The sequence below is a fragment of the Ananas comosus genome, linkage group 3, assembly GCF_001540865.1.
Source record: "Ananas comosus cultivar F153 linkage group 3, ASM154086v1, whole genome shotgun sequence".
Lineage (NCBI taxonomy): Eukaryota > Viridiplantae > Streptophyta > Magnoliopsida > Poales > Bromeliaceae > Ananas > Ananas comosus.
This window is the reverse complement of record NC_033623.1, coordinates 15,617,715-15,640,617: the sequence shown is the minus strand read 5'-3', so window position 1 is coordinate 15,640,617 and position 22,903 is coordinate 15,617,715. Positions and strand designations below refer to the sequence as shown.

Below are 22,903 nucleotides of genomic sequence, written 5' to 3'. Positions count from 1 at the left end.
ACTATGGTCAATCTCAAATTTGCCGCAATCAGGAACTTTGCAGAAACTATCAGAATCTAATAATATTTAAGAATCAACTGCACAGCAATTATAGATGATGTTGCGGAATCCGCATCTCTGATGGTGAATGGTAATAACCGGGGAGACAACATTTGCCACGAAATTTGTAATCTGGAAAGGGCAGATTATTGGAGTTACTGTGGCAGAGGAGGCTTGCCGATTATTGAGGCTTGTACGTTTAATTCATCTTGTTTTATGAATGAAACAGATAGATTATTATTTATTTCTCAAAAAAAAAATATTAACTACGCTCCTACTATTGAATCAAGGTTTTTTTTTTTTTTTTTTTCATTGTACTTTTCATTATTGTTGTCCGGTATAGACGCTGAAAGGATCCAAAAATTTTGTTCATAGTACCGTAGAGATTGATATAATACAGAGACGGATGGAAAAATAATAGCTTAATAGTATTTTGAATTTTATACTAATATTTTTTTCTAGGACAACAATTAAACTATTGAAATTCAAACACTACAGATAATAAATCCATAATCTAGATGAAAGCTAACACCTTCCTTAAAAAATATGTTTGGAAAGTAGTAGAGCGCATATTTAGCCCACCGCGATAAAAGAAAATAAAATAGCTAGCAAAAATATATTTAAAAATAAGTGGCCTTGATAAAGTTTTTTAATAATTCTACCTCGGAGGTTATTTCGTCTTCTCACTATGTACATCTCCACAGTGTTGTTACCTTTGATTAAAATAGTAAATTTAATATTAATATAATAAATATTGATTAAATATTGTTTTAAGCGCACCAAGTATTTGATGTTATTAAATTTTTTACCATTAAATTTAACTTTTTAATTATTTTCATCTATTAAATTATGCTATTCAATCAATCATTCATTTAATTTTAAAAAATTATTATTATTTTAATTGCACGTCCTTTCATCAAAGAGCTGAAAGTCTAATAGCATCAATGACTTCTACTATTAGAAGCATTCCAACATAATAATTTATATATATATATATATATTATGACTTGCTAAAATTCTACGGGCGTTGTGTAAATTTTTGAATCGATGGTGTAAGATATACAACCGTCGATAAGAAAACGAAATTAAGCCTCTAGCTAATAAAAATAATTTTTAGAAAGAGTGCAGTAATGAGGTGTGATTAGATTCAGGTCTTCCCAGGTAACGAGTCTATACTCTTTAGTTGAGGAGGGTGGTCCGTCCGTTCGGAGCGAACGAAGGCGCTTTGGCTGGAACGGCGATGGCCGAGATCCGGCCCTACTGGGCGTTGGCGGCGGCGGCGGCGCTGGGCTTCCGCGTCCTCCTGCTGATCCTCTTCCCCGGTGATCTCCACCTCGGCTCTCGCCCCGAGGTCGCCACCCCTCTCACCAGCCTCCGCCGCCGTATGCCCTAAAACCCTTCCCCCTTTCCCACGCGCCCGCTCTCTCTCTCTCTCTCTCTCTCTCTCTCTCTCTCTCTCTCACTACATTGTTGTTACTACTACGAGCTAACGATCCGATCTCCGCAGTTTCCGAGGGTTACTGGCTCAAGCAATCCTCCATGTCCCCCTACGCAGGTCGCATCTCTCCATTCCAGTTTTTTCCCGTTTTGTTGTTTTTTTTTTGTTTTCATCTGCCAATTCTGTTTCGTTGTTCGGAAAACTCAAATACTTTAGAGAGAGAGATAGAGAAAAAAAAAGAAGAAGAGACATAACTGCCTCAGCGTTCATTTTCTGAACTAAGCTGGAAATGTAGAGACTGCAGCAAGTTGTATTTCGAATTCAGATGCCTCCGAAGTCCGCAAAATTAATCAAGTCTGTACTCGTATAGTTCTATTGAGCATGTAAGGAAGAAAAATTGTAGATTGCAGAAAGTTCCCATACCTGTGTTATCTCTACTAGTATTATTGGTTCTCTCAAAGACCGGAACTTGTGCTCAAATTCGTCCTCCTGGCCAAATTAAATTGGTCGAATCTGGGTCGGACTGGTTGTTTCGGATTGATTCGGAAAGTATCATTCGTGTTTTTCTGATGCCAGCATTTGGTTTTCAGGGTCCATGTATCATGGTTCTCCTTTGCTGCTACCGATTCTTGGTCCGTTAACTGCTGAAAGGTAAAAAAAAAGAAGTAAATTTTTTTTTTCCTAATCTGATTCTAATGTTAGACGGAAGCCGCCTTCTTTATCAAAAGTACTTTAAACATGCTGCGGAGAACTCTAGCTCGGTCACTGGAACATTCACGAAGTTGAAGTTTCGAATTAGCTACCTATGTATGTTACAACACGTCAAACACTAACACAATTGTTTTCTTCCTATTGCAGAACAGATGGCCAACCTGCTCATTTTTATTGCAGGTACTTTTCTGTGCTCTCTCTTGTATACGGCTTAAAGATGTTACGGCGAGGCCTATCTTGATGATTGTTTCCCGTGTTCATAGTATTGGACCCATATCTACATTCATTACTGAAAGCTTCATCCTTTCTTCTTTCTTCTCTCCATGCGTGGAAGCTGTCATTTCTATCCTCCCATGAAACTGCTTTCCTGAAAGAGTTTTTTGAGGGCTCGTTGCTAAACCATCCTTTCAAGAAATTTACTTGTTGGTCCTTCTGTTTCCTTTTTTAGCTTAATATACTATTGTATATTGCCGGATTTTTCTCATGCTTTTATTGTATTATTTGAGAATTCCAACTGTTGCTTATCACTGCAACAGTTTGCTGTTTGTGGTTGTAGATTTCGTTACTGCCATGCTTATTCGTGCAACTGGCCAGAAGCTTCTGTTATCACGTCGTCAGAGCTTGGAATATCTGAACCTTCCTAAATTGGTAAAAAATTCAGGTATGTTGCAATTACTGTGGGGACTATGGGCAGTTTTGTAGTATTGTAATTCCAGAAAAAACATTGTTAACTTTTACTTTCTTCTATATTGCAGCCAACATAAATGCTGGAGATTTGGCATCTCTTATATATCTATGGAATCCCTTGACGATAGTCACTTGCCTTGGATTGTGTTCATCACCAATCGATAATTTAATGGTTGTGCTGACGATTTATGCAGCCTGCTCACGTAAGAACAAGTGACTTGTTTTTATCAGTCTTTGTTTCATGCTAATAATTTGCGGTTGGTAAATTAGCATACCAGATCGTTGTTTCCTACCTCACTCAAGATTTTACATGTCTTTTCTATTCTCTCTTTTCTTTTTTTAGCTATCTTATCTTGTAATTATGAAACACAAATTAGAGATTCAAACACAAATTACGGCAATTTAATCTAGTCAGGCCTCTCAATCTCTGGAGAAATAAGTGGATCAAACATATGTTAGAAGTTTCAATAGATGGAACCTTTAGAATACTCCATCATATCTTGTTGTTTAGTATCTGACTCCTCTTGTTTATAGTGATCAGGGCCTTTTATAAATGGGAATTTCAAGTTACATTAGGTAATCAGCAGTAAGGAAGGTTTTTGTAATGTTTTTAAGTTTTAATTCGCTAAAATGAAATGATAGAAGAGGGCTGGGGACCTTGTGCAAGGGCAAAGAAAAGAGCATAACAACAACAGTGATATTTACTGACATTGCAACATGCTTTTTGGTTGCAGTGGTGATTGAAAGTAAGGAAAAGGGGGAGATAGGAGAAGGAAAAAGAAGAAGAAACTGTGACCTGTAATATTGGTCAGATAAAGAATTGAACGGAAGGGAAAAATATAGAAAGAAAGGAAATATGGACAGGAATCAATAGTAGTTGATGGAGGAAAAAGGACGATAGAGAAGTTGAGGCTGTTGGGCAGAAAAGAAAGATAAGAGAAAGGGAACAGAGCCTCTAGTTAGTTTTATTCCCTACTTGTCCAACTATTGGGATACAGACTCTTCTAGTTTTCTCAATTGAAAATATAGTTATATCTTAATTAAAATTCTCACTTTGGAAATTTGCTATGCTCTGAGCGGTGGTTTCACCACTGAAATTTACTGGATATTGTCCTACTTGTTTGCAGGTCTAGCTCCTTTGGCAGCTTTTGGATATGTCCTCGCAACACACTTATCTCTTTATCCTGCAATCCTAATTTTACCGGTGTGTGTTTTAACATTATGAATTAGTTCTTGCTCATCTCCAATAACCTACAATTAGTTCTAATGTAATTATTACTTCAATTCTTTTAATTCAGGTTATTCTTCTATTGGGATATGGACCAGATGCTCCTCCAGCCAAGTTGTTTCTTCATAAAAGCTCCAATTCAGATGGAAAAGACCCCTCAAATAATGACGAAAGTAGAAGTGCTGTAACAACTCATAAACCGGTCCGGTGTTTTTCACGGAGGCCTGTTGTTCACTTCATGATATGGGTGTCTATCTGGTCATGTTATGTGTTGTTCTTGTGCAGCATTTACCTTAAGGGGCTTGGTGGCCTGCAGGAGATGTTTAAAAAGTAAGACACAAGCATCGGTTCGCAAATATTCTTCTTTTTTTTTTTTTGGGCTGTGTTCCCATTAATTTGCTCTGAAATTTTACTCAGCCGTGTCCTCATATTGTCATGTTCGCTGGGAGTTGGATTTACAAAAACTCTTATATCTAATATATTCCAGATTACTATAATACGTATGTGGGGATGATTTTTATGCCTGAGTGAACTTGAACAAAGTTTACCAAGAATTTATCATGTAAATCTGTTCCTATGAATTATGACGTTTTGATAATATCTGATCTTTTCTTTCGAATACTATAGGGCTGTTAGATGCTTGATTTTTTTCTTCTGGATGAGTATCGGCATAATTTTCATCGCTGTTGTTAATCACCTTCCCTGCCTTTTTGTTTGGATTTTACAGGACATATGGATTTATTTTGACTGTAGGGGATCTATCCCCGAATATAGGTGTTTTGTGGTAAGCTTCTCTCAGGACCTGAAAGATATGGACAAACTATATAAATTCATTCTTTAACTATATAAATTCATACTTTCGTCCTTCTTATTCTTCCTACGCCTGTGGTGAATAATGCAGGTACTTCTTTGCAGAAGTGTTCGAGTTCTTCAGAAATTTTTTTCTTATAGTGTTTCATGTGAATATCCTTTTTATGATATTACCCTTGGCCATTCGTCTGAAACACCGCCCATGCTTCCTTGCCTTTGTGTATACTGCAATCTCCGCAATGTTGAAATCTTATCCCTCTGTAAGTATTATTTTCTCCACCATGTTTCAGAAGTCTGATGTATTAGTGCCAACTACTCTGGGAAACTTAGTTTTTCTTGGAGATTGCATCAGTGTAATTTTCATGCATTAAAGGCCTGCCTATGGATTTATAAAGAGGTAGGTTTTTTTTTATATATCATATGTATATCTTTAACTTTGTTCATTCTTGAAGGTGGGAGATTCAGCTTTATATTTGGGTCTTCTGGGGCTTTTTGCCAATGAATTAGCAGGTACTGTTCATTGTTTGCTGTTGCTTGTAATAATAATTAACATGATGCTGATGTTATTATCACTGCAACATGCAGATATGCAATTCTCTTTCTTCCTTTTCTTTGGATACATTGGAGTTTCTCTTCTTAGCCCTGTTATGCACAACCTGTGGATTTGGAGGGTCTCTCTCTCTCTCTCTCTCTCTCTCTCTCTCTCTCTCTCTCTCATATTTATATACCATTGACATTACAAAATTTCAGGGCACTGGTAATGCAAATTTCTATTTTGCCACCGGACTAGTTTACTCGTGCCTGCAGGTAAATTTTCTATCTTTTCTACCATCCCTGCTGAAACCACAGTCTATAACAGAAAAATCACGACTTACTAAAACTTGCTCTCTAGAAAGATCTTAAGCTGAATCTCACCATGGTACATTCTTTTCTCGTTGTATGGCTGTATTCCTCTTTGCAAGATCTATTTGACGTAGATGAAACTTTATTAAACATTATGAAATGCTTTGCAACGCATATTGACAGACCGTACTGATCGTCGAGAGTGTGAGCACGATGTTGAAGCACGACAGGATGCTAAGAAAGCACGTCATAGCATGACATCGTTTTTCTGACACTATTTGTACTGCTCGGATGCTTTGGATGAAAAGTAGGTTGCCATTTCGTGCCTGCAACGTGATTAACAGCGCTTGAGCTCTAACAGATGTTCGCCAAAATACTGAAATCGATCGTGTATCCTTCCGATGCTGGTGTAGTTCTCTTTGAGAATATGCCGCCATTTGTTTCGCTCCTGACAACTAAAAGCAGTAAGTTATGGTCCAGTTTATGTGTTATTATTTGCGTCCGAAAACAACAACTGATTTCTCCTATTGTTAACAAACGTTTGGATATGCTTTCTGCTGTAGTCAAAACAAACTTCTGTATAAATTGATGGTTAATTTATTTTTGTACACTAGTTCAGGCCAGTGAGTTGGATATCTTATTTTTGGTACAGATGGATATTTATGTACCTTTGTATAAGTTCAAATACGTTGAATACGATATACTGCATTCAATCAAATACGTTGAATGCGATATACTGCATTCAACTATATTCAGTTTCGTGATTGAGGTAATTAAGAAGCTGTTTTTTTTATTACACATCTGATGATTTTGTGGCGGAGAGAGATGCAAATTGATTAATCGAGATTATAGAAGGTTTTTTGTATTTTTCTTTTTTTTTTTCTGTGTAAGATCATTTTGATGCCTTACAATTTTCTTCCTCTAATTTGTCCGCGAGTGCAGTAGATTTGTTATCTCCATACCTGGCTTTTTGAAAGAGTTTTTTATTCCAATGGCTTTTCTTTTATACAAAAAGAAAGGGTAATTCTTTGGCAAATAAGTTAAAGAGCCGTATAGCTTGATCCCTTCCACACTAGATCGTAGCAAAGGATCTTTCATTATTATTATTATTATTATTATTATTATTATTTAAAGTACATTTTGCAGAAGCTCCTGCTAGGAAGCTTTATTTTAACAAAAATAAGCATCTCTGAACTTGGTCTTTGAATACCCAGTGATAATAAAATTGATGCTGTACAACTAATTAATTTCGAACCCTGCCACGTACGCATTAGTCCAAAGTGTGAGGGCGACACCTCATATTATACAATTGTTGACGTGTACGATAGATTCGAAAGGAAAAGGCCATAATACGAGGGACAACGTTCAAAGCGTGATAACAAAATATAATTCGCGTTGTGGCACGAACTGCTGCACCTGGCCACTAAAGCCTCACTAATTTGAAGGGAAACGTATTAAATTGAGTTCAATTTAACACCTAATAAAGGGTTTCTAAAGTAATTTGATTTTTTTTTTAAAAAAAATTGAAGGTAAAAATGTAAGGAAACCACTCAATTATATACTATTTTGAAAAAAAAACCCTCCGAGGTTTTTTTTTTTTATTAGCATTATGTTAATTTTTGAATTGTTTTGATTCATCCAACTTGATAATTCTATTTCTACCAACTGTCCAATAGGTAATCTTAATTCAAGTATAGCTAGGTTGAGTTTAAGTGGGGGAGTATGCGAGAGCGTAAGAGCCGACGAGAAAAAAAAAAAGAAAAAAAAAGACATGTCCATTTGTTTGTTTTGTTAGTTTTTAAGAAAAAGCAAAATTTTTAATGAATGCAACATGATCTCTGTTTTATTTAACAAAACTTTAAAGTATTTAAATTATTCAGTTCGTGGAAACCTCCTAAAAAAATCAAACCCGGCCGGTTCGAACCTTGACTCGGTTTGTGAGTTTCAAACGCAAATCAATCCGATTCCGACTCTGACTCGGCCTTGTTTTAAAACCCACTAAAACCAAACCAAATCCGAACCGCTTCCGACTCCGACTCAGTCTAACTCATACAGCAAACGGGTCTACAAATACATCGGCTCAGCTCGATTACGATTTACGGCCCGAGACAAACCCTAGCAAACTCACTCCGACCCCTCACCTCCTCTCCCTCTCTCCCTGTCACTCACTCTCTTTCTCACTTCTTTCTCTCTCTTCATTCGATTTGTCGCCCTCTTCTTGCGGATTTCTCCCCAAATTCTCCGAGCAGGTGAGGGAGATCCTTCGCTTTGCTTTACTCTTTTTTGATCTCGGATCTCTACCCTTTTTCTTTTTTGTTTTTTGGTAATTTTTTTGATCCAAACAGCTCTCTCTCTCTCCCTCTCTCTCTCTCTCTCTCTCTCTCTCTCTCTCCGGGATGTGCATCGTCTTCTGAGTGTTCTACTGTGATATAGTGTTAGTGTAATCCACGAATTTGATGTTCTGCTTTTTTAAATTCACTGATTCTTGCTTTGAAAGAGTATCTTGATGTCATGTTGCGATTCTTTTAGTCACTCAAGTGATTAGTACGTACTGAATCTGTGACTCTTGAGTTTTCTTGGATCTTGCAAGTTGATTTATCACGGTTCTTGAGGATCGTGTTCAATATATCCAATTAAATCGTAACCAAAAGCAAGCGCATTCATTATAAGTCCTGAAATTGGTAAAGCAGGAAAGTTGTTAGAGCCTCCTTTTCATTTTATTTTATTTTATTTTATTTATTTATTCTTTTGAAGATGCCCGTAGGCCACTACACACGCACCGCAGGATTCGAAGGATCTTTTTTTTTTAACTGCTATTCTACTTCGCATTTTGAAGTATAGGAAAAGAAAAGATGATTATAGTTGGTTCACACTTCACAGGAATCTCTTTTGGTTGGTATGCTGAAGTTTTATGGATCTTCCGCTTTATGTAATAAAGTTTCAGAGAATCCTATTCTTGCCAGAAGAACCATTTCTTGGTTGCCTAAAAAAAGGAATAATTTATTTTGTAAAAAAAAGATTTTGAATATGTTCTTGTGATTTGCATTAAGTTGGCTTTTTGGAAGCACCTTTCTTCCTCATTCATGTGATTTCTTGTTGTCTAAAGATAGTAACAAAAGTATATGCGCAGAACTTGGTCTTTTACATGCTGATGTTCAGCTTACAACTGATCGATTCTCTTGCCAGTATCTTCAACCTAAGGAGTCCAAGATCCTGCTTAAGAACAGTTGGCGGCTCAAGCAGCAGATGCAGACTGTTTTATTCTTTGAAAGCTTTTTCATGAACAGATAAAGTGTTTGAAAGTAATGAGTGAATGGTGATGATAACTAATCTGCATTATTCTTTGTATGGAGGGAGATAGTATGCTGGCATGTCTTGCTTTCTTGTGAATGGTCATGCCTTCAGAGCTGAAACATGGGAACTTTTTCCGGTTCTCTACTCCAGGACTTCTTTTCATTTTCACCCTTTTGGTCAAGAGCTTTGCGTCCTTGTCTGATAAATATTTAGGTCTGGTTCTGGATGAAAATTACGGTGGAAAAGAAAGTATCTACTTTGAAGAGCTATCATGTAAAACCTTTTTGGGGAATTCCTTGTCTTGTGAGGACTTGAATGGTATTGGATCATTTAACACGACATGCCGGTTGAGTTCAAGCTTGTATCTAGACAATGATCTATGTATATATGGAAACGGAAATGTGGAGATATCTTCACGTGTTAAGATCATGTGCCTGGTCAAAGGTTGCTCCATCACTGTTAATGTTTCAGGAAATATTAAAATTGGTGCACATGCAGAAATTATTGCAGGATCTGTTAGTTTTGACGCCACAGATGTTCTGCTGGATCACCATTCGACAATAAACACAACATCTTTAGGGGGGCTGCCACCATCACAGACTAGTGGGACGCCCATTGGCCATGACGGAGCTGGTGGAGGGCATGGCGGGCGTGGTGCTTCCTGTGTGAAGTCGAACAAGACAAATTGGGGTGGGGATGTGTATGCCTGGTCAACTTTGTCCCACCCATGGAGTTATGGGAGCAAAGGAGGCAATTCATCTTTGGAAAACCAATATGGAGGTGATGGTGGGGGTCGTGTCATGCTCAAAGTCGATAAATCCTTGCTTATTGATGGATCTATACTGGCAGAAGGAGGCGTAGGAGGTCTTAATGGAGGAGGTGGATCTGGTGGAAGCATTATTATCCATGCTTTTAAGCTGTGAGGATCACTTTCCCTCTCAATATAGTATTTTCTGTTATCTGTTCTTTCATTATTTTTCTGTTCTCTGTTCTTTCCCTCTCAGTATATTACTTTCCCTCTCAAGGATCTATATTTGAAAATTCTACAATTGAAATAAAGGAGGCCGGAATGTGACTTTGAATACTACAGATGCCTAAGTCACATTTGATGTGTGGGACCGTTGTTGCACTTCCAGAAACATTCTAGATCCTTTTCAATGCTTATTCCAATTTTTGTTGCTATACTTATGGTCGTTATCCTTCCTGCTTAGGACTGGAAATGGTACTATTAGTGCTGCTGGTGGAAATGGATGGGGTGGAGGAGGTGGCGGTAGGATATCTGTGGATTGTTATAGCATACAGCAAGATGTAACAATTACTGTTCATGGTTAGTACTATTCAGGACTTGTTCCTTGGAAGCATTGTTTTTCTCCTTATAGTTGATATACTTTTTGTGTTTGAGTTTTCCATTTGCTAGCCGTCTGGGTAGGCATGGACTTGATATTTTTTGATATTTTACAGCATTCAAAAGTTTTGTGTCAGTATTTGTGTTTTAATGAATGGTTCTTTTGATTGTGCCGGTCGTCATGGATGATAATTTTGATGTTTTAAAGCATTCAAAAGTTTAGTGTCGGGATTTATTTGTGTTTTTTTTCTCCTTGTTTTCTTCTATTATACCTGAAATTTTGACTATTTTTTGTTGGAACATTACCATTTCTTTTGTGTGAGCAGGTGGGGAGAGTTTTGGCTGTCCTGATAATGGTGGTGCTGCTGGGACTGTATATGATAGATCATTGCAGACTCTTAAGGTCAGCAATAACAATTTCACAACAAGGACTGACACTCCGCTGCTGGATTTTCCTGTGACTATACTGTGGTCAAATGTATATGTGGAATCTAATGCGAGAGCTTTAGTTCCTTTGCTGTGGTCCAGAGTGCAGGTTGTTATTCAATATGTTTTTGTTACCGCTGACAGTTTTTAGCTTGCAGGTTTTATCTCCTTTTTTGTTTTTGGTTGAAGACATTATTTGGGAGCTTAAGATTGGTCTATCTATGCTTAGTTTTTTTTTTTTGTGTGTGTGTGTGTGTGTTTTTCTGCAGTGGCCCGGAGGGAGGTGGTTGGGGGGGGGATGTGTTTGTGGTGGTGGTTTCAAATTTTAAAAATAGTGACCAATTAGGCTATTAAATTTTTTGTGATTCAGATTCACTTATATGTTGAGACACGCTAAGTTTGAATTAAAATGAATCCCTCATTTTTCTTTTTTCTTGGTCGAAGACATTATTTGGAAGGAATAAGAGTTACTACTGCATTAATATTCATTTCGGTTCATATCTACTGCATATGATAATAATAAACTTGACTAGGACTAAAAAGGTGCTGCATGATTTGTATCATGATGTACTGTTCTGTTTTTAACAATCATTAAATTGTTTCTTCCTTGTGCTGAAGTACACTTCCTAGGTTTTAGGCACAGTATTTATCCTCTACTCATTTTTGCACTTCTTTCTGCTGGTTGCCTGCAAATATCTTATCTGATCCTCAAATACTCTTGGGTTGTCTTTTACTAAGTTGCTTCCAATACTAAACACTTGTATTTAATATATAGCTAAATCACCTAAAAGCTTGTCCCTTTGTTTTTTTTTTTTTTTTTGTTATTCTATTCTGTATTGTTAGGTAAAAGGCCAAATCAAACTCCTTGATGGGGGGAGCATATGCTTTGGGCTGTCTGAGTATCCAGTTTCTGAGTTTGAGCTGGTTGCTGAAGAGCTTCTTATGAGTGATTCTGTCATTAAGGCAAGCTTCTTTGCTGACAACTTCCTAATCACTTGGTACATTGTATACAGACTTAACATATATGCACCATATGTATGAACAGAATATATGCATCGGAGTTTTCAGCACTCTTTCAATTGATAAGGCAGTCACCTTAGCACATTCATAAATAAAAGCTCTTCGATCTCTAAGCAATTTCTTTTGTGGTTGAAGGTTTATGGCGCATTTAGGATGTATGTTAAAATGCTGCTGATGTGGGACTCCACAATTCAGATAGATGGTGGTGGTAATAGTGATGTCAGTACATCTATGCTTGAAGCAAGAAATTTAGTTGTTCTTAGGGTATGGAAGTTAGTAATAGCATCTTGCTTCTGTTAAACTGGTTTTGTTGCTTATTTTGCTTTGAAGTTGGGTAAATGAACTGTTTGTGCTTGTCGCAGCATAATTCCGTCATTTCTTCAAATGCTGACTTGGGTGTCTATGGTCAAGGGCTTCTCAACCTGTCAGGTCCTGGTGATGGAATCAGAGCTCAGCGCCTTTTCCTGTCACTATTTTATAACATTGAAGTAAGATCATTGTATCAGAGCTTACATCACTTGCTAATGAAGACTTTGTAGAGTTGTATACTGTTACTTCTAGAAACTTTATCAGTTTATTGTTTCTTTAACTTGTGCAATTGTCATGTGCCAAAGGCTCTAGTTGTCTATACCAGTAAATACCTTAGTCTAGATTGCAAAAATCAATTGAAGAGATTAGCAGGACATGCTTCTGTTGGTGGATGCCGGCTGTGAATTTAGTGAACTATTTTAAAACTGGAATAGAAGCTAAAGGCGTATCGTGCCGATCAATTGTCGAATGGGTGCTGATTCGTCCAAACAACAGGACGTTAGGATCTGTTGTTACTAAACTATTTCAGGTTCTTTATTCGCACTTAGTGCATCAAAAGGTTCCTTGTAGTAAAGCTGCTTTTATTGCGAACTTTTGAAGTTAATACTTCTAGTGTTCACATTCTAGGTTTGATGTAATCTATCAATTGAGTACTCAAGAAGTCATTCAAGGATAACTACAGAGTGAAATGAAATGAAAAAAATGTTGTTAAGGACTAATACCTCGTATATGCTGTACATGTGTATGCATGTATGATGTGATGACATTAACTAGGAGTTTGTGGAATGTTTATAGATAAAAATTGGGAAGTAGAAAACTTTTAGAGCCTTTATTTAGTTTTCTGTTATATATTCAATGTTACACTATTTCTTATCATTGTGCAGGTTGGACCTGGTTCCTTGCTTCAGGCTCCAATACATGATGAAGTTGAGAGCAACTTGTAAGTTCATTGTGGATCTTGGAATGCATACCTTCCTATGAATCCTCCTTTGAATGCTTATGATTTCATATTAGCTTAAACATATCTCTTTCAGGGTTGATCAGTCACGTTGTAAGAGTCAGACATGCCCAAACGAGCTAATCATGCCTCCTGATGATTGTCATGTGAATAGTTCCTTGTCTTTCACACTTCAAGTAAGAGATTATCAAGCAAGGCTTCTTTTTTTTTCATGATTGCAAATGATCAAATTGAAAAATATCTTTTGAAGAAAAGAGGGGTCTCTGCTGTTGGATAACAAACCCTCTACGCTTAAACATTAGGTTGAATCGCTAGAGTGTGTGTATGTGTGTGTGTGTGTGTGTGTGTGTGTGTGCGCGCGCTGAAAGCATCTGTGGTTTGATATGTTATACATTATATTGCAAATGATGGTCCAATAATTTTAGGTTCCATAAGTAAACGATCTCATAATATGTTTGCTTTTCATCATGCCTGATGTTTCATAACCATGTATTGTGCAATTTCGTTGAATTTTGTGTAGTAGATCACTATACCATGCTACTATGTCTTTTCTTCTATAAGCCAGTTAATGTTTATGAAGAATACTGCTTGCTGATATTTTCTTTCTATAATTGCCAATGATTACTTCTTACAACCGAGTAATTATTGCAGATATGTCGTGTTGAGGATATCACAGTTAGTGGTGTGGTTAAAGGAAGTATCATTCACATTCATCGAGCAAGGACTGTCAACATTAAAAAATACGGCACTATAAGTGCCTCAGAGTTAGGTGATTCAGCATTCCTTCATTGAAGAATAAAGCTAAAGTAGCATGTAGTTAAACATTGTTTTTCTGGTCTCACTGAAGTGTCATGCAATTGCTGTGAAATTTTGCACTAAAGGTTGCAAAGAGGGCATCGGTGAAGGGAAATTTCTAATACATGGAGCTGGAGGGGGTGCTGGGCATGGAGGGAAGGGTGGGTCAGGGTTTTATAATGGAATGCTTATTGACGGTGGCCCAGAGTACGGTGATGCCGATCTCCCTTGTGAGCTGGGAAGTGGGAGTGTTGGGCCTAGCGACTCAGCTGAAAATGTTGTTGGCGGGGGAATGATTGGTCAGTGCTTTTTTCATCTCAATACATTTCTATCTGACAAATATCATTTAGCATATAGTTGTTGCCTGCTTGGACCGTAAACAATTGTTTTCTCGTTTCTTGTCATTATAATGTTTTCCCCATTCTATATAACGACAGCAAGGTGCTTGCATGATCATGGTAGTCTTCTATCTATAGTGTGTGGAAATTTTTATAATTGTTTAGTTCCTTTCTTTTTTTAAAGATGATTCCCTGTAAGATTCGATTCTGTTATATTTTGATGATTCTCTATAGCAGTTGCCTTAGTTTGTGTGCTGGCAGCAACTGATTCATAATTCTGGCTTAGTTATGGTTGAGTAATCTCATCTGTCAACGATTTTACTGACCACTTGATTAGCTTACAATTACTCTTAAGCACCATCAATGTTGTTGAAGTGTGTCCATCTCTTCTTTGTGAGCCCAATCAAATCACAAGCTTTCCACAAAAATGGTGAATGCTATCAAGCAGAGTCTAGGTTTTTTCTTTTCTTTTAGTTTCATTTCTTTCCACTTGTGTTCTTGTTTTGGGCTAGAAATAATCTGAAAAAATGATAAAGAGTTGTCAATCTAAAGACCCCCCACATTTTTAATTTTTGGATATACCTAGCTTCAGTAATTTAGGGTTTGGTTTGTCATCATTCCTTTCACCTTTAAAATTTATGATCTTAAAAAATTTATGATTTAGTGATAGAAAATATTGGGACTGGTGGCAGGATATTTTCTTATTGTTTTTCAAATTCAGAATCTGCCTGGAATTTATTCATCTAATTTGTCAAACAAAGAAGTATAAATTAGCAAAGAAGTAGTGTGAAAATGAACAAGCTGTCGTTAATTTGCCTAACTTCCATTTCCTTCAGCAAAAATCTTTGATGTGAATACAGAAACAATAACTGTGTTTCTTGCATGTTGGTCAGTGGATTTTTTTTTGTAGAATTATTCATGAATATTTTAATATATAGTTTCTCTTTCTTATCGACAGTTATAAATTATACTATTATATCATATGTTAATAAGTTTTAATTTCTTCATTCACATATATCTTATGCCTTTTTACTACTGATGCTCATACTATTTGTTCTAGTAATGGGATCCATGAAGTGGCCTCTTTCGAGACTGGAAATTTATGGTTCATTAATGGCTGATGGTCAAAGTCATGGAAAGACAGATATAAAATCAAATGGCACACAAAATGGTGGGTTGGGGGGCGGCTCTGGTGGTACGATTCTTTTGTTTCTACAATCCCTTATATTAGAGGAAAACTCATCTTTATCGGTTGCCGGTGGTACTGGTGGACCGACTGGTGGAGGAGGAGGTGGCGGTGGGAGAATTCATTTTGATTGGTCAAATATTGCTGTGGGAGATGAATATGTGCAGATTGCTTCTGTAAATGGGACAATAATTTCAAGGTATGTATAAGAAGGAAACATGCTCCTAGGTCTATGACTCTATGTGGTCTGCCCTTGCGTATGATTTTTCATGCTTTCATGGTACAAAATGCTGTTCTCTATTTTCATAATAGTTTGGTGTGCAGCATAGTTTGTAGCCTTGTAGTGCCTTGCAGTTCCTTGGTTGGTCCTTTTATAAAAATTTACGAAGTTAACTAGTTGGTCATCCATGTGTATTTGGGGCTCATATTGTCTTTATTTTGCTTGCTGTCCCCTTTTCATGCTGGCCGCCATGTCATCAGTTACCAAGCTGGAACCAAGTTATACTGAGAGTCTCAATTTTGGAGATTATGCTGAAACTTATGAGTATAATCGCAAAAGAATACTTCCGTCCAATTATCCAACAAAGTTGACACTGAACAGGCCCATACTAGACAAGATTTTCAGACTCATCTAATCGGCCTGTTAATTTTTTTATCCTGGACTTCTTTTTCGACAAGATTAGTGCAACAATTTGAAGTCCAATTTGTTGGTGTTTGCATTCAGTTTTACCGTTTCTTCTCTCAGCTCTGGCATTCAAGAGCTGTGTTAAATATTATTTCATATCAGTTTGTAAATGCTTTTCTCATGTAATGCACTCTTGTCATTGATATGTAGTTCAATCAATATTGGACAAGCACAGCATATGCAGGAACTAGTGTTATCTGATAAATTTTCATCCACAATTAGATTCCTTCTGTACCTCTGAGCTTCTTTTCCTTCAATCATTGCAGTGGAGGAGCTGGTAATGGTGGTGGTTATTATGGGGGTGAAGGTAGTATCACTGGGAAGACATGCCCCAAGGGGCTTTATGGAACATTTTGCAATGTATGCTTGCTTGAACCATCTTGGTTTTATATCAACTTATATTTTAGATCTCAACTTCTACTTGGTGCTGTAAAACTCTATGTTAGTTCTAAAATGCTCTAAATCTGAAACTAGAAGAAATTGCAAAAGTAGAAACAAACAATGAAGAAATAGTAATTTTCAAAGTTCTTCAATTGCGTGCTTACCATCTGTTGTTCGTATGTTTCCAGAATCTACTTAATGATTACTTTGAAATTAGCTGTATCTTATGAACTTCAAATAACGGAAGAAATGAGTACTATCACTGGGATGTCCCTCTGTTTTTGGTTTGTGCCTATGTTTTTAGAAAGCGAGAGATTTATATTTAGTATGCGACAATAATCTTGCTTATCGAGGTTGCATTTTCACCACAAATCTAGCTGGACAGGTCTTTCCGAGTGTTGTCAAAGATGAGAAACAGACATGCATATATTTTGGAGATGAAAATAATTATACGTTAGTTAATTCTTAGAGAAAAGCAATAATTTACTGGAGTTGGGGAGTGACCGAAAATGATAATACCCAAATATAAAGAATAAATGAGTGAAAAGGACTTTTGAAAGGTGTTCGGAAGTAGTGCTGAAATTAGATAAACAAGACTCAGAGTTTTGGCACCTAAAAAGGAGATTTCCTGTTGTAGGAAACAAAAAGAGCCAAAAAGAGAAATCCTAGTAATGCCTTATTTTATGCATTTAGGCTGTGTTCATGATATTTTGTTGTAACAAAGCAGCAAGAGCTTATGTTGCTAGTTATGTTACTTCGCAGCCTTTGAATGTTCTGGTGATTAATATGCTTTCAGGAATGCCCAATCGGCACATATAAAGATACTGTCGGATCCAACTCATCCCTCTGCATTCCTTGCTCACTTGATATTCTTCCTAACCGTGCAGATTTCATTTATGTAAGAGGTTGGTCCTTTGAGATAAAACTGCCTGTATTTATTTTCATGAACTTACCTTACATTATCAAAGCCGACTAGATACACGAAATTTTATCCTTCTGATAATGAAAGGGGAACACCCTGCTGTTTGAAAACAGATAAATGATAACTACTTTTCGCAGGTGGTGTTACTCAGCCATCTTGTCCATACAGATGTCTTTCTGAGAAGTACAGGATGCCTAAATGCTATACACCCCTTGAAGAACTGGTATATGCTTTTGGAGGTCCATGGCCCTTTGCTATTCTCCTATCATTCATCTTGATTCTATTAGCTCTTATTCTAAGTGCTTTGAGAATCAAAATTGGTAAGAATGATTATTCTTATCAGTCTACGAATTCCATCCAACATGACGGTTCTGATTCTTTCCCATATCTGCTCTCCCTGGCAGAGGTAATCCTTTTGATCCAGTAGAAGTACTTGAGTTATGCATCTTGTGGTTTTGGACTTGAATATCTTTTACACGTCATCAGTTCTTTTTACTGGATTAATATCGTCTATACAGGTGCCTGGGACAAGCAGGGCTGAAGAAACCCAGAGTCATGCCCACAGAATGTATTTCATGGGTCCCAATACTTTCAGAGAACCGTGGCATCTTCCTTACTCGCCACCTGATGCTATAATTGGAATTGTGTAAGATATACTTCCAAAAAGAATTGTATATCCTCGTGGTAACCATTCATGTTGCATGATGCTTGTGTAGTGCTGCTAAAGTTTCCGCACTCAGAAGTAAAACTTATTTTTTGAACACATGTTAGACATGAATAAATGTTGTTTTCATAGGTTTTCCATGTACAAGAATCCTTAGTACTTCAATATTTTATCTCGAAGAACTACTATATATTGGTGTGGAATAAAATTTTCTTTGCATTCCAGGTATGAAGATGCTTTCAACCGATTCATTGATGAGATTAACTTAATAGCTGCATACGAGTGGTGGGAAGGTTCTGTGCATAGTATACTTTCAGTACTTGCGTATCCTTGTGCATGGTCTTGGAAACAATGGCGACGAAGAAAGAAGATCCATCGTCTTCAAGAGTACGTCAAATCTAAGTATGATCACTCATGCCTTCGATCTTGCAGATCACGAGCTCTTTACAAAGGAATGAAGGTCTGTCATCTTTTCATTTATACAAGTCTAAATTCAAAAATTAATGTAAGACAGATCACTGTATTTATAAGCAACATAAACGCTGATATGCTGACATTTGATTAAAGCACTTCACGTGTAGAAATAAGGAACAAATTTCTGAAAGGAAATATTAATATTTATGGTGCTTAGGGATTCTTATTAGGCGGTGAGTGGAAAATAAAGAAGTAAAAGTTTATGAAAAATTGTTATTTATCATCAAGAAAGCAATGGTTCTGATAAAGCTATTATAACTTGATAAGAATCATTTTCTGTTTCCGTTACTATCACTGTTTTCCTATTGGGAAGGTGTGCTGTTGAAGCAGTTATGCAATCACCTGCAGAATATGCTGAAAAAATCAAAATGATTAGTTCCCTTCTCTTTCTCTTTTATTGCCTGAATCTATGCTTTTCTGTAGCCATTCTTAGTCAGTTGTTGACCTTCAAATGCTGTTCATTGTCAAACTATCACTAGACAAACTAGAGAGTTAGCAGCGCAGACCTCTGTTCCCTGAGTTGAAAATGAGATTTCTTTTCAATGTTGTACATGGAATCTTTGTACATGGAATCTTTGTCTTATGTTCTGAAAATAAAACCAATGCTCTTCCTTTTCTGCTCCTTTACTAATCTATAGACGTTTTCTGACTGGTAAATGTGGTGCATCTTATCAGATAACTAATATAAGGTTACTGAATATCCAGGTTGGTTCAACACCTGATTTGATGGTTGCATACATTGATTTCTTTCTTGGTGGTGATGAGAAACGGCTCGATGTAGCATCCACCATCCAGAAGAGGTTTCCTATGTGCATTATTTTTGGTGGGGATGGAAGTTATATGGCACCATACTATCTTCACAGCGATACTTTGTTAACAAACCTTCTCGGCCAGGTACTTGTGTTACCAACAAGCAGTTTTTTCTACCTAAATACATCTTTTAAAGATGCATTTACAAATATACCCCTGCAGACCTATCTATTTACAAACATATCTCTGCAAAATCGGAATTTTCATTGGTGCCCTTCAAAAACTTATTTTCTTTACGTATACACCCTTCTACTTACAACAATTCTCCTCTTTAAAACTTCTCCTGATGAATTTGAAGTCTCCTACTTTAAGTCTGAATATTTTTGTGAGTGAGTGAATTTTTGAGGGCCATATATGAGTATATAGGCTGTACAGGGTAAACATGTAAAAAAATATGCTTTGCAGGGATGCAAAATTCCCGTTGTTTAATGACCCACATTGACAGGGAGTTCTCTTTCCTAGTATGTTTCCACAGCAATCTGGAAGAGATTGGTTGCTGGGTTGAATGGTCAGTTAAGAACAGTAACGCAAAGAAGCATCCAGTCGGGGCTAGTCCCTGTTATTTCTTGGATCAACAGTCATGGGAATCCCCAGCTCGAGTACCATGGTGTCAGAGTCGAACTGGGTTGGTTCCAGGCTACAGCTTCTGGTTATTACCAGCTTGGGATAGTGGTATCAGTGAATGAATACTTATTCAACAATGCCAACCAGTCGGAAAATCCAAGTTCAAGTGACCGTTCAAGGTATGGTGAGATAAATTCAATTAAATGATAAATTCTTCTGGAGAAATGTATTGCTTATGTTATCTTTGATAGCTCAGATGTCTCTTCGAAAAATTCTCCAGGAGAAATGTTGCAGTTCGACATGGATGCCCTAAACAGCTGCAGCATATTCAGGCTAGCATCAGCTATGCAACTTCAAGGAAGCGATTGACTGGAGGAGTAAATGGTGGAATCATTAATGAAGGAACATTGAAGTCGTTGGATTATAAGAGGGACTATCTCTTTCCTTTCTCTCTTTTATTGCAAAATACTAGGCCTATTGGATTCGAGGTATTCTTTTTTTTTTTTTGGGAAAATTTCAAATACCACCCCTGTAGTGTCGCACTTTCTCACTTTAGTACCTTGTAGTTTAAAGTGTATCAATGTAGTGCCCTGTGGTTTCATTTTTATCTTTTTATTATCGATTCCACTAATTTTTTTCGTTAAATCAACGTGACAAAGTGAAAAACTAAAGGGTACTAAAGTGCGTATTTGATAAAGCTAGGTAGGGTATCTGAAATTTTTTGTATATAATTTAACGAAATATTAACGGAAAAGCTGACGAAAAGATATAAATGAAACCACATGACACTAACTTGATACACTTTAAACCACATGGTACTAAAGTAAGAAAGTACGAAACCACATGGGTGGTATTTGAAGTGTACCCTTTTTTTAAAAAAAGTATGTATCAATATGACTATATTGCAAAACATAATACTTGCTTATTGAGTGTATTTTTTCTGTTTTAGGAAACACTGCAGCTGCTCATATGTATCATGCTGTTGGGTGATTTTGCAATCACCCTTCTTACACTCGTACAGTACTATTGGATCTCTCTTGGCGCTTTTCTTGTTGTCCTCCTTATTCCTCCACTGTCATTGCTTTCTCCCTTTCTTGCTGGTCTCAATGCACTTTTCAGTCGAGGACCCAAAAGATCTTCACTTTCTCGTATATATGCACTGTGGAATGCCACCTCCATTGTTAACATAGTATGCTCTTCTTATTATTTCTTATTTAATAAGTCTTCTTTATCTCTCATGTGAGTAGCTATAGAATTGGGGAACCTATTGAAACATGTTAATTCTACACCAGCCACATGTTAGTTCAACAAGTAATGTCTTTCTTGCTAGACTTGTATAACTCCCATATGTGAAATAATTAATAATATTTGTATTGCCTTCTCCCTGAGTTTTGTGGTTATTTTTTGTGACAAGTTGTGACTATGTATTTTTGGAATTTTCATGTTAATATTATCAGCATCTTATAAGGAAAGATTGTCTTGGTCTCCACATATTCAATTGAAGGTCTAATTGGCCAGTTCTGAAAAATTTTAAATGATTTCTTTTGCACCATTGAATGATTCTGGGTTCCTTGCAGATCATGGCAATTGTTTGTGGACTTATTTACTGTGGACTTCCTTCCTCGGAGATGACCTCAAACTTGATAAGGTTTGGCTCTTTGTTCCTTCTGATGCCTGATTTGTGCTTATTTGCTCTTTGTTATTGCATTGTTTAAAATGCAACTAGGTTGATGATTGGAAAAAGATCCAAGTCAAGATCTTGATTCTCTTTAGAGTTCCTCAATTGTCCTAAGACTCATTAATATATCTATTACATCTTTTTCTAGTATAAATATGGATATTAAAGTTTCATGAGCTGTGTTTTCGTGGATAGGGAAGACAATGAGTGGTGGATTTTACCAATCGTCCTTCTTCTAGTTAAGTCACTGCAAGCTGGCCTAGTCAACTGGCACGTAGCAAATATCGAGATTCAAGATCTATCTTTGTTTAGCCCTAATCCGGACAAATTCTGGGCCATGTGAGATCCATATTAGACAAAAGCATTCTGGACTCGTGCATAATAGTACAGCTTGGAAATTTGCAATGTTGATCAAAACTGGAGAGAGTACAATTATCGTCAGAGTCTCAGTCAGCTGTATATATGTTGATTCATTGTATATTCTTCGATAGCGTGGGCTTTTTTTGCTTGTATTGCAACTGTTGCAGGAAATAGCAAAAGCTGTCTAAAGTTGCTGCCGAGCGGTGAGGGATCCCCCCATTTTTCGGGATCTATCTTCAGCCAAATTGGGTATGATCTTTGTGGAGTATAGCTAATCTAGAATAGCAGAGGTATTTGGCTTTTGTGTGCCTACCACCTTCTAGTATTCTCTCCGGTATTTGTTGTTTACTAGGCAGGGAACTTGATTTCCAGACCATGTATGTGTACAGAAGTCGTACTTCAGATACTTTTGAAGGTGATGTGGTAAGTAGCAGTATGATGCCCTATCTTTTTACTATCGGGCTATCTTTTTAGTGACTTTGCCATCACTGAAATGCGCTCTTTCATGATTGTTGCTACCTGGAAATTAAAGATGGCCATTCTTTATACCGTATTATTCTTATATCCTTTTTTTCTTCTTTTGAATAGTTATTATTGCTATTATTGTAATTATTACTGTTTTGTTTTTTACTTTAATATTATATTCATGCCATCAAAACTGATTGACCTTTAGGTTCGTCCCAAGTTGTCTGCTCCAAGTTATAGAACAGCCTCTGTTAATGCAGTTAAGACTACTAAGGCCTAGTATGGAGGTGCATTCTCCAAACACGGGCACTAGATGCTTTAGTCTCAAAAAGTTAAAAAATGCTCTCTAGTTCTTGCATTGGTGTTAAAAAAGCGGTCAGAACCTCCACAGGCATCGTGCTGGATGCTTCTCCAGTGGAGGTTTCGACTGCTACTTTGTAGCATTGAATGAGCGGAACTTCAAAGCCCTTTTG

The 22,903-nt window shown here is 36.9% G+C and overlaps 2 protein-coding genes across 7 annotated transcripts; both read left to right on the top strand.

Annotated features, from left to right (window-relative positions):
• Positions 1,173-6,354, top strand: LOC109707963 (phosphatidylinositol glycan anchor biosynthesis class U protein). 2 transcript variants are annotated; one of them, XM_020229510.1, is made up of 14 exons: positions 1,173-1,421; positions 1,547-1,594; positions 2,068-2,128; positions 2,336-2,368; positions 2,725-2,849; positions 2,944-3,078; positions 4,003-4,079; positions 4,174-4,433; positions 4,831-4,887; positions 5,005-5,173; positions 5,366-5,423; positions 5,499-5,584; positions 5,664-5,720; positions 5,940-6,354. In XM_020229510.1, exons 1-14 carry the CDS (start codon positions 1,280-1,282, stop codon positions 6,012-6,014), a joined length of 1,383 nt encoding a protein of 460 aa, XP_020085099.1. In that variant the 5' UTR covers positions 1,173-1,279; the 3' UTR covers positions 6,015-6,354. The 2 variants fall into 2 exon arrangements, with proteins under 2 accessions (XP_020085099.1, XP_020085100.1); XM_020229511.1 differs by having other exon boundaries at positions 1,405-1,421; positions 2,745-2,849.
• Positions 7,866-22,527, top strand: LOC109707240. 5 transcript variants are annotated; one of them, XM_020228378.1, is made up of 23 exons: positions 7,866-8,005; positions 8,943-9,969; positions 10,262-10,377; positions 10,722-10,930; positions 11,665-11,784; positions 11,977-12,105; positions 12,204-12,329; positions 13,035-13,090; positions 13,185-13,284; positions 13,760-13,877; positions 13,990-14,202; positions 15,302-15,626; positions 16,379-16,472; positions 17,290-17,398; positions 17,553-17,821; positions 17,934-18,061; positions 18,305-18,539; positions 19,259-19,447; positions 19,826-20,106; positions 20,184-20,415; positions 20,877-21,116; positions 21,505-21,575; positions 21,801-22,527. In XM_020228378.1, the coding sequence occupies exons 2-23, from the start codon at positions 9,146-9,148 to the stop codon at positions 21,946-21,948; spliced, it is 4,332 nt and encodes a 1,443-aa protein (XP_020083967.1). In that variant the 5' UTR covers positions 7,866-8,005; positions 8,943-9,145; the 3' UTR covers positions 21,949-22,527. The 5 variants fall into 5 exon arrangements, with proteins under 5 accessions (XP_020083967.1, XP_020083969.1, XP_020083966.1 ...); XM_020228380.1 differs by having other exon boundaries at positions 8,887-9,969; positions 20,208-20,415; XM_020228377.1 differs by having other exon boundaries at positions 8,887-9,969.